The 12,426-nt window shown below is 42.8% G+C and overlaps 1 protein-coding gene across 4 annotated transcripts in view; it reads right to left on the bottom strand.

Annotated features, from left to right (window-relative positions):
• Positions 1-12,426, bottom strand: part of LOC120551712 (ankyrin repeat and fibronectin type-III domain-containing protein 1) — a 136,696-nt gene that overhangs the window by 28,463 nt on the left and 95,807 nt on the right. For all 4 annotated transcript variants that reach the window (XM_039789239.1, XM_039789240.1, XM_039789241.1 and 1 more), the window contains one exon: positions 8,946-9,068. In XM_039789239.1, the coding sequence (XP_039645173.1) occupies positions 8,946-9,068 (123 nt within the window). The remainder of the gene's footprint in view (positions 1-8,945; positions 9,069-12,426) is intronic.

Here is a 12,426-nt window from a genome sequence, read left to right as displayed (position 1 = left end):
GTTTGTGCCATAGTGGGTTACCTACAGGCATGTGTCTATGTGTGTGTGCATAATCATGTATATGCCAGAGAAAGAAATGACATGGGCTGCTGCCCAAATTAGGTACAGCAGCACAAAGAAATGTATTTTGGTAGTGAGAACGACTATACAATTATGTTAGTGTAACAAAAGCATATAATGCAACCATATATGGACACCTACATAGCCATGTTTGTCCCAAAGAGCTTCAAGGCATGGAGCTGTGTAGAAGAAAGCTTTTACAACAATGCCCTCGGCCAAAATCAGTTTAATTCTAAGATTTCTTTTCTTCCCTAACACGTCCTGCCTTCATCTGGTTTACACCACCTTTCTCCTTCTACCCTTCCTCTGCTCCACCTCCTTCCCCAACTCCATCATATGTCATTCTGTCAGTGTGTCACAAGGTCTCTTAGGTCAGCTGTGTGCTGACAGGAACTCCCCCCCCCCTATTTCCAAACTTCTCACCAGTGGCTAGTATACTGCCACGAGAACACATAAATATCAGCTGAGTGTTAGTGTGTGTCCAATCGTGTTTATTACACACAGGCACAAATGACTATTCATATTAGTTGACATGTATTGCATCGGTTGTCTGCAAAGGTCAAGTTCCACAAAAAAAAAAAAAAAGAACTGAAGGAAGGTAGATGGATAGGGAGAGATGAAGAGAAGGAAAAGAGCGGCACCAGAAGGACAGTGCTCGCTGAAAACAGTGTGGCGGGGGTCAGAGAGGCAGACAGTGAGAGGAGAGAGTTGCACACACACACACACACACACACACACACACACACACACACCACATATGCACACAGCAGTGAGAGTACGCTGGCTGCTCTAAATGTGGCTTGTAGAAGGAAATTCTGAAATCTGAGTCTTGGCACCAGACAGGCTGGAAGCAGGAAGGCTGCTGGACGCACAGAGGGAGAGAGCAAGAGAGAAAGAGTAAGAGAGAGAGATAGGGGGGGGCAGCAGTATTACTAGAATTCAAATAGCCGTCCCCTCTGTTTGGCTCTCATCAGCTTATAGGCAACATGAGGCCACGCCAACACTGTGACCTGCAGCCCCTAAGTTGGCATAGCAACACAACAAATGCAGACATACACATTCAAGCTCACATATTAAAAACATACGGATGGCCATGTGCAGTGCTGTGTAGAGATTTCACATGCTTTTATAGCCAAGGAGACAATCAGAGTGACTCTTACGGCTCTTTAGGGTCAGATTTTATGGATGACATTTTATTGAGGGACGTATCAGGTGTGTGCACGAGTGTATTAATGTTTCAGCGGTACACATTTGCTAAAAACCTCCCCTTTCACTTTAGCCCCAAGGGGTCGACAGAGTGAGATGCGGATGGATTATCCTACCAGATGTGCATTTGAAAAGTGGTAGAGTGACCTGGAAGCAATGTACCTGATCAGCAAGATTATTAACATGGACTGTGGTGTTCTTTTGATAACAAGCAGCCTCATAAGTGCTGAGAAAACATCACCCAATCTGTTGCACCACTGGCAGCAGACAGCACAACTGATACCAGACAGGATAAAGCCATGGACTCAGTTGTTTACGCCAGAATTACACCATCTAGTGTATTTTTCCACTGTTGAGTCATCCACTTTTTGTAATCCACTGTCCACTTTAGACTCAACTTCCTCTTTTTGATAAGCTGGGTGTGCTGAGATGGTGCTCTTCATATCACTGTTGTTCTGAGGTGATGTTTATTTGTCATTGGCTTTGAGTTAGTCAGGCTAATTCTAATTCTTGTGACCTCGCTCATCTGGGTGACACATGCAGCACAATCCCAGAACATTGGTCGACGGTGTGCTGTGCTCAGATCACCGGTGCACAGGTTGGTTGGTTCGTTCATACGTAACTCACTCTAAATTGTGAGCTGTGTGCATAATCGGGGAGTCGACGCAGACTGTGGACACCAGGTATATACCATATCATACTGCATGCTCCCACATGAACATGCTCCCACTGCCCTTTATCTCTCTCTTTTTTTCCTTTTCTGTCTTTTATCTAGTCCTCTTCTTCTCACTTTCTCTCTCTTTCTCTCTCCCATGGGAGAACGGCAGAGAAAGAGTGGGCGGTCCGCTGTATGTTTAACCTTTGAAGTGGGCCTGCTGTGCTGGGCAAGGCCTGCCACCTGTTGGGTCTGTGTGTGTGCATGTGTTGTGTCCGCACGCAGAGGTAAATCTTTCTAATTGTGATGAGCAGAGACAACAGCGGAGTCACCAAGGGGGATGTGGTGGCGGGCAGCGGCCGACGTTCTCAGGAAGGGGGTGGGGGGAGAGGGGGGGCGGGTTGTGCTTCCAAGGTGGGATCAGACACACAAACATACACACAACCCCTCCTCTGTCAGAGGCTTGGTGACACCATGTCTCCCATGGCGATCGTGGGCCCAGCCTGGGTGGCTCCAGGCCTTCTGTGTGTGTGTGTGTGTGTGTGTGTGTGTGTGTGTGTGTGTGTGTGTGTGTGTGTGTGTGTGTGTCACACCAAAGGGGTCCCTGCCTGGGCCGCCATATGCCACCCACCCAGCCAAGGAGAGGAGAGGGGCGGGGGCGACCCCTGTCCACTGAAGCCACCAGTTGGCCCATTCTCTCAGTCACACGCCGCCCGGGCGCCATGTTTAAAGTCCCACGGCTGTTTATCTGGGATAGGGATGGAGGTACTTTTTTTTTCTCTTGACTATGATATATCCTCCTAACGTGCATGCTCACACACAAATATGTACACTCCTGATTGGACGGACAGACGGATGGATGCTTAGAGAATGGAAAGGGTGACGGTGTGTTACTGCATGATAACCAAAAATGTATCAGACATCAGCAGCATCATTGCAGCTTGTTTCTAGAAGCTCACATGGACGCCCACAAACATTATGCACATGTACACTCACACACCCATCACTGAAATTCATTCATTTAATTGTTAACAGTTATTACTGTAATTAAATAAATGTATTTGAGATTGACCCTGTTATGAATTTGTTATCTGTTATGGATGGAGCTGCACCAACATCTAAAGAACATTGAACCTCCAGGTGACGATCTAGATGGATGAGATCTGGAGTGAGATTCCCTGATGGAACCAAATCTGGACACAATCTGGAGCTGGCTCTGATATTAAACTGGATGTAGATATGTTTGAGGTGGGTCATGTCAATCAGACACAGAAGTGACAGCTGGCAGCAGACCAGAAAGTAACAGTTTTGAATTCTGACAGCAACAGTTTGATTGGTTAACAGAGGTTGTGGCAGAATCCGATTGGGTGAGGTAAATGGGGGAAACAATGTCTACTGATTAGAAAACAATTCATAAATAAAAGAGAGAAAGTGCAAAGAATTCCTCAGTAAGCAAGTAAGTAAAGCTCTTTACTGGCTCTCACAGCGCTTCTGTTCCATTGTTGAGTACACTGACGTGGGTGGAAATCTGTCCTACCTGAGCTTCCTATCTCAATCTGTAAACCATTTTCCAAGACTAGTTTCAAACCACAAGTCTCCTGAGTCCCCAGCCGATTTTCTTTCTGCCTCTGACCCTGAATACAACCCTCACACACACACACACACACACACACACACACACACACACACACACACACACTAGTAGAGAGTCTTTTATCAGCTTATAAGCAACACATGGAGCCGCGCTAACCCTCTGACCCACTGGCTCTTTCTCTGCACACACACAGAAACAGAAACAAACACACACAGACACATTAAATTAACTTTTTGTTTTCTACCATACTCTTTATTTTGTAACCTCTCCGCTCTCTTTCCAACTCTACAGTCCAGTTTTCAGGGCTATTTATCACTCGATCTAGCTGTCCCTCTCCATCATCTTTTCAATCTGACATGTCATCTGCTTCAGTCTCAATCATTCTCACTCTCTCCTTCCTCCTCTTCTTCCCCCCTCTTATCCCCTACATCTCTCATTCAGTCTACCTCCCTCCCTCTTTCTCTCTCTCACTGCCCTCCATCCCCACCCCCTGTCTCTCTGTGTCTGTGTGCTGAGTTGAGGTTTGGAGTGGAAACCAGAGTATCAAGTCAGAGACACACAGGACAAGAGGGAGCCAGCCTCATAAATCTCCCTTAGTGCGGCCCACAGCATCCAGAGTCAAGAAGACCGTGTGTGTGTGAGTGTATGTGCATATTTGAGTGCATGTATCTGTGTGTGGGTGCATACATGTGTTTATGTATATATGTGTATATGTGTATATGTATGTGTGCATGTGTGTATTTAATTTACGTAATTTGTAGGCACACATTTGAGGGGGTTTATGTGTCTGTTTGTTTGTGTGTGTGTGTGTGTGTGTAAGAAAGAATAGCCCAGGGCCTATCCAAAAGCAGAGAGATAAGCAGAAATTCTGCTCCCTCATGTGCACTGGAATCTATAGAGTGGCATCTTGGCAACAACTCAGTCTCAACAAATTAATATTACAGGCCTAGAAGCAGTTGATGTCCAAACTTAATGGGACATCTGAAACAAATGAAAAAAATGTTTCCTCATATCCTCAAGGGTTTGTCAATAAAAGCTAAACTTGTTTCTATTGGTGTCTTTGTCATGTAGGCACTTAAAGGTGCAGTTGGTAAGACTTATAAAACTAACTTTCTGTCATATTTGCTGAAACTGCCCCTATGTTCCAGTAGAACTACATGAAGTAGGTAATTTAAAAATAAATCCGGCTCCTCTGGCACCACCTACAGCCTGTAGTGCGATTTGCAAAAATCCACAGCTCCCTGTTCAGATGCACCAATCAGGGCAATCACTGCTCATGCAGACACATTCATTCTCCCTTGTGGGGGGAGGGGCTTAGGAGAACGTTTTGGGCTTTAGCGGAAATGGGGAAGGGACTGAGAAGTTGTCAATGTTCACATTTTTTGGCTAAGTCCTGGATCTTCGCAATCCTACCTACAGCATCTTTAAAATGGTTCAGAAAACAATCTCACCACAAGGTGGTTACATGATCTTCATCAGCAGAGTTTGGTCAGTTGTCATGTCATGTCCTTTTTTTCTGAGCACTTTAAGAACTTCTCGTCCATGTTGGCTTGAAAAATAAAAGCATTATTAATAAACTTTGGACTGAAAAGTGTAACACCTGCACACTGACACTAACCTGCACACTGACACTAACAAAAGAAAAACGGGAAAAAAATACTTTCAAGCCCAATATTGCATCAAGTTTATAGATCATCTTGAACTATATGTGTTAAAGCTTTTTAGTGTTTAATATATTCTAAGAATTATGTTATTTAAATGCAGCCAGAAAGTAAAATGCTCAACATTCCAGCACAAGCAGGGATCAGTTTACTTCTGTCGTGATCTTTAACATTGTCTGCTGAGCAGAATTTCTAAAAAAGAAAAATTATAGGGATCTATAACCTCCTCATTTGTCCCTCTTGTTTGAGCTGACAGCTCTCAGCCACAGAAGAAATGAGAAAAATCTACAGAGAGGATGAAAAAGAAAGAGTGGGGAATATAATATCAAATTAGAACCAAATGAGGCAAGTGGCACACTGTCCAAAACCACTTTACACCCAGGCCCCTTGAGCATCACCCTACTTTTTCCACTAAGACTTTGGTAATGTCTCTGTTCTTTTTTATTCCCTTTGTGCACAATTCATAAGGATTAGCACTTGGTAACCCCCTTACCCAACTCAACACAGTGCTAACTATTACAATGTGCATTTTCTCATGTATGTGTGTGAGCATGAATATCAAGGAGAAAATCAGACATTTGAACATGAGTTTCCAACACTGTGTGTGTGTGTGTGTGTGTGTGTGTGTGTGTGTGTGTGTGTGTGTGTGTGTGTGTGTGTGTGTGTGTGTGTGTGTGTGTTTGGGTGTGTGTTAATATATCGACTACAGGAAGGGGAGGCTGGCTTCTCTCCTGGCATCGAAATTAGGACGTCATCCTAAGAGTGCTGTCAGCTCCGAGTTATCCCTGAAGACAGGGTGGCACCAGGCAGAGAAGGGGATGGAGAGGGTTTAAACCCTCCAGCACATACTGCATAACCACACACATCACAATCAAACACTTACTGGTGTGGTACCAACTTCAGATTTCAACTTATTTATGAAGTGGATTTGGTTTGAGTAAAGAATGCTACAGTTGAAGTTGATGTTTAAGTACTTATGTATAGAGTTTCCTCTCCAGGCGTACTGCGGGGGAACTGTTATGGGAAATAAAAACTGCTTGGCCGACATACATGGCTGCCTCTCCATTGTACTCAGGGGTTTTGGCAAAGGGCTGGAACTGCCTTTCTGTCACCAAGAGAGGATATGGAAATAAAGACTTATTTACTGACTCTGCATTGGAACAGAACCAGTGTCCCTTTATAGCCCCAGTATTGACTGTACTGGATATCCACGTCATGCACAGGAAACAAGGCAGCAAATATACGCGACAGGAGACAGACCTATGTTAGGCTGAGTTTAGTTTAGATGTTGAACTTAATGTTCTCATAATGTAAATAATGCCCTTAGTGACATGCAGTTTCAGCAGCAGGCTGAGGTAAAATCAAATAGGTTCTCAAATGGCTTTTAGAAAACCAGAAGTAAAAAACTGCTTTTTATTCAGAATTATAGAATAGAAAGCTCACAAGGCCGCCATTTTTACCCAAAGACATCACAGATTGTGATTATTCATACGAATGGTTTCCTGGAGAAAAGAAAAATCTATCAATATTTTTTCAGCAATCTTAACAGGCAGCAAATAGCCTCTGGTTTCCCCTTTACTACTCCCTCTCACCCCCTTCTTCTACTCTTTACTCCACCCATATCCTAGAGGCCATTTACTATGATTACCAATAACAATAACACTCCCATTATCTTTTATTATCGCATTTTCCCAAGGCCCTGCCAGCCCTGACGGACTTTGATAAAGCTACAAAACGACTGCTGTTTCAAGCTTGTATATGGGCTGCCTTGGCTAAGAATTCCCTTAATAGTCACAGTTTGTTTGGGTATCTGACTTCAATCGACATAAACGGCAATGGTCCACTAAATAGATAGTAAAGTGTTAAGCCACCTGAGACTCCTTTACTGCGGAGGGCTGCTGGTAGGTTTCCAGCATGGCATTTAATATGATCCTTGTGTCACTTTACTCTTAAATGTTTTGATTTAAAGAGTGAAAGGAAGGGTGCAGTGCACAGATAAACATAATTAAACCTTCATTTTAAAGCGCATATTAGTGGGTAACGCTACATTTCCACATTTCACTTTCACTACAGGAAAAGACAATCCAGGGATTTTACAGCCTCAAATATTCAGTAAGGCATCAACGGTTCTTAGACAACAGGTAACTATTTACTGTAGATATGTCTGAGCTGTACTCTAATATCTCAGCACATAATATATACAAAACGCTCCTTGAATGAGTCACATAATAGAAACATCTCATCACAATTTTTTACTTGTACACATGGCATTTAAAAAACACATTCCAACACAATATATTATTTTATTGAGTACACTACTTAGAAAGATATTGCTCTGTGATAACAATTACTTGTTAGCAAAACAATAAGACAGATTGCTTGGACAGGCTACTGGAAGTGCTATAAATGTCGAACAATTCCAGAAATGCAAATGATTCATGGGATGTTTTCAGTAGATGCTACTAGCACACATGTTTTCCTTCTGACCGCGTTGATGACTGTGCATTCCAGAGGAGCCGTGCTGGTCTTGTCAGGACCTTGTTTCACCTCGCAGTAGCATGACTCAGCCCTCAACCTTGAATCTCTCCTCCTGGGGTCCCTTGTTTATTATGTCACAAAAGACCAGTCACACTCCTGTAACGGCGGCTCACCCCGGAGAAAGTCGGAATCCAGCTGTAGCCGAGCCCCCCCATCCCTCTCGTAAATGAGCATGTCCAATCTACCCACTGTGTTTCATTAAAACCAGACTACATCAATCAGGGCGTGAACTTTAAAGGCCAGGTCCCCTCTCCAGCATCATGGGAGAAAAACACAAACCTGTTAAAGTAAAGGACCTCACACTGCACATATACTCCAACGCTCATACACTTAACACCACATTTCTGCTGGCGGACCACACATCGCAACTTCAGTCCGAGACCACACAGTAGGTCTCATAAGGCCGACAAAAGACCTCGTAAGACCTCACACCGGGCCCAAGCATCATTCGATAGGACCTCAGAGAATCCCACACCTGTAAATCCACAAACTGCAGTAACTCTACTTGATAGCTACTGTGGTCCCTGCACAACAATTAGAAACCTGCAAACTGTTTAGACCCGAGACATTTTTTACATGACAAAATGAAGTGCAAAGGAAGTTTAAGATCCGCTTTAATCTGGGGCTATTTTCCCATATGCTGAGAGAAATATAAAGGAAGAGCCAAGAATACATAGCAGGAAGCTCAGGGGGGATGCCAGATGGACAGAAGGCAGGATGGATGGGTATATAAATGAGTGGAGGCCGTGCAACAAGAGGGGAGACTGGGAAGGAGTCCCATGGGTGTGGACGGGAAGGCAGCCTCGCGATGGAAAGCTTTCAAACTCCTTTCATCGGCTGCCTGAGGACTGGAGCTTTACAAGAGCAAGATGAGCCGGCGCCACTGGAGCTGTTTGGCGCTCTTCAACGAAACCCAGACGCAGAGACAAAGCAGGACCCTATCACCACTCCGCCCACTCTCTGTCCCCACCCATAACACCAGCCGTCCAATCCTCATCAACCTCAGCCTTGACTTTGTACACAGACACATCATAGCAAGGCCCAGATGCAGTTGTCTCTCTCTTGTTAGGTGTTACTTTTCGGATTTCAATGAACAATTCTGCTCAAAATCCTTTTTCTGATACCAGTTTATGAAGTCTTATTTCATAATCTTCACATGTCTGAAGTAGTGAAGGCCACGTACACTATCACAACCTTTTAAAGCAGATTAAGAGATGGTCTTTGGGCTTACCAGTCCACGCTAAGAGATCGTCTCCTGTAGGATGGAGGTCTGTCCGTGGAAGTCTTCTCTGCTTTGGCCACACGCTCTTTGAGGGACAGACGATGGGTAAATTTGGAGATCCCTGACTCTGACCTTGGGGACAGAACAAATATAAATAGATCAGAATAAGACTCAACTGGTTTAGACATGGACATTGACCCATTACGTGGGCAATCTTCGACAAACCTTCTGTTGTGCACCATATTCTATTATCGTTCAGGAGTAGTAACATAAGTGCCTTTTTTCTCAGCTCTTAGTATAAATGATTGCTAATAAGAAAACACATATAGGGACTGATATTTGTACTGTGGGTTTATCATCTCCAGTAGTACAAAAATTCTCTCTGCCAAAAACTCAAAACATTCAGCTAAGGTTAAATGTTGCTGGAAAACACGAATGTCTCAGTGAAATGGATTATTATGCCTAAAACTAAATTCATTTTTTGCAGAAATCACAATACTTAGTGGAAATGTAGTCCATGAAGTTGATAAACAGTGTAACAATGCTGCAGTTCCCAGAGGAAACATTAGGTTTCAGGGAAAGCTGCATACTTCCTGCCTAATTTTCTCCAAATCTTTTTCACAGATAAAAAAGTGAAGTCACACACATTTTAATCTCCTCTACTGGGCTGCCAATGTCCCAGTTCAACTTTTCGCTCAAAATTAAAAACAGGAAATGTAATATTTCTTCCATTCCAGCCCGGGACACATTTGATGAGACTCAGCATTGCAATATTGCTGTGGTAACAGTGGGGAATAATCAAAATGTAATAATATTCTCTATCAAAGAGCCAGGCTCACAGAGGAACATTGCTGGAGCACAGAGTATGTGATGTAAAAAAAAATCACAAGACGTATTAAGCAAAGGTTTATATACTGTACATGTAGCCAAACTGAATAAAAACCTGTGGGTAACTTTTAGGTAAGTCAAACACTGTAGGAACAAAAATATAAATCAAAAATGCATAATTGAAGGATGTTCCTGCTGGTATTGCCACAAACAGAGGATTACACAAAATGATGCCCAAGCATTACGCGACCTTCTTCGCTCACCTAATCTAACACACATGCTGTTTCCATTTCATTATGAAATGATAAAGCATCCCTAATAATGACTCATACGTACTTGCACACATACATAGATCTCCTCTCAACGTGAGCCAAAAAGCATTTTAGTCTCCATGGTGAGCTCTGTTGGAGACACACTGCAGGGAGGGTTGGATTGAGGAGAGCACAGACAACCGGGGTGCACCCTGCCACTCTAAACCAAAGCTTAAATCTGCTATTGCTTTTGTTTATGTACTTTATGTAAGATGCCACAGAAATAACAGTTCACATAAGGCTTTGATACAACAGGATCGATAAAATCTTACACAATAGTTCATGCTGTTACTTTGATTACTGAACAGTGACATGGATGAATGACAGTGTGGTGATGCATCCAGTTGCACCTAACTCAATTGCCAAATTGGCACAATGTCACGTCATTTTTTGGGCATTGTGATGCAGAGGTCTGACAGGACCTTGCATGAGTAATTCATATGTTCTTGTCCAGAAGAGTGCTTTACTTCAGAAAGAGGACAGAAGGTCTGAGAGTGTCCTGTCAAGTCTAATGCTTCGATGAGAGACCGGTCAGATCTGAGAGAATTATTCAGTTGGATGGAGACTTTTATTGCATCACAGACTTGTAAACGTTCCCACAGGTGTGAATAAAAGACTATTGTGACCTTGGAAATTAAAGTGAAACCCTTTTAAAAAGTTACAGATTCATGCCAGCTGGGCTCGCTGCTACCTTGCCTGGAACATTCTATCCTCTTTTCCAAACTGATATAAAAATAAATGTCTCGTAATAAGATTGCTTTCATTGCCAAAATTCTATTTCATCCCTCTCTCAAAACAGACAGAATCCATATTCTTGACAGGTATCATAAATCCAAGTTCTCTGAACACCAACTTAAAAAACAAAAGCTACAAAGCGACAAATAAAGAGTACATTTTAATATTAGATCAACCTTTTACAGAATCACAGTGGGCATAAAATCAAAGCGCCCAGACTATGATCACAGTTTACAATAAATATTTCAAAGAAAAGCTTTTCTGTCTATATAAAACTGGGAAGCATTTTCTTCTTGTGGCATATTCTGTAATGCTACAACAACACATTCCTCGTAAGACCAGCTGTTGCACTATAAAGACGTTGCCATAAGCTGAGATGAAAATGCATGAGTTCTCATTCAAAATGACCTCATGCTATGGCTTATCTGGTAGAACAACCCCCCTGCCTTACTGCCTTCATTCCCACTCCTACACCCTCAACTACTGTTTCCTGACCCTACGCCAGCTTCTCCAAAGAGTTGGTTGACCTCGAAGACAAAGAGGCATATTTTCCTGTATGAATCACACAAATGGGGTGTGGGATTTTGGTCAGATGGTCGAGCAACCCGTAATTGATGGTATTAAGTTAGGCTGGGCTTCTTCTTCTTCAAGGGCTTTTAATTAAATTAGTAGCACTGCCCTGTGTATGCCAGCTACTTCCAATCACTGATGCTAATGTCTCTGTTTATGTTTCCATAAACTGTGTATTTGAGAAAATCAGATTTATAAATAGACTAAAGGGTTGATTGGTTTGGATCATTATTGGGTTGTTAATAATTGCCTTGGTTTATATGTCTAATATGTTTGGCCTGTGCCCAACAGTTTACATTTAGAATTCCCTGTAAAACTTCAAACAAACTTTTGGATCAAACACATGACACAACATGACCATAGGATAATGACTTCAATGTCATGAAAACACATAGGATCATGACTTCAAAGACACCGGGGCCAGTGGACATAGAAGAGGACTCAGGGAATCCCTTTGAGGGGTTTAAAAGGAGAAAAAAAAGGACATGCGAAGCAGGTGGGTCTAAGCGAAGGGGATCTGCTGGCAACTGGCTGCCTCTTGGCTCCCTGAGAGCCTCAACCCCTGGCTCCGCCCCATGCAGCTGTCCCTGATAACATCATCACAGCAGGCACACTGTGATGATGCAATCCCCTTGGAGGCTCACTCAGGATATCCCGGTCGATTATCCTCTCATCAGAATTTTATTTTCTCTTTCATTTCCCTGGTGTTGATTACGGTTTAAGAAATCAGAGATTGATTGTTTTTCCATATAGAACCGAGTCTATAATGTGACCTTGAAGCCATGTGATCCAAAACACACACAACCAATGACGTTTTAAACCTATAGCACAACCAGGAAGGTTTATTTTATTTATTAGTTTATTTGTCAGGGACAATGCAGCACACATTATTACATACATAAGTATCACAGTCAAAACCATAACAATATGTGTAGATGTGTTGCATAAAAGGTTTCTAGCCAATAGGCTAATTTGCAACCCCTGGTCAGCCCTTTCTAAAAAGATAATCCAAATATAATTTTTGAACTACATAGTGTGAGTTACAC

The sequence above is a fragment of the Perca fluviatilis genome, chromosome 21, assembly GCF_010015445.1.
Source record: "Perca fluviatilis chromosome 21, GENO_Pfluv_1.0, whole genome shotgun sequence".
Lineage (NCBI taxonomy): Eukaryota > Metazoa > Chordata > Actinopteri > Perciformes > Percidae > Perca > Perca fluviatilis.
This window is presented reverse-complemented; position numbering and strand designations above follow the sequence as displayed.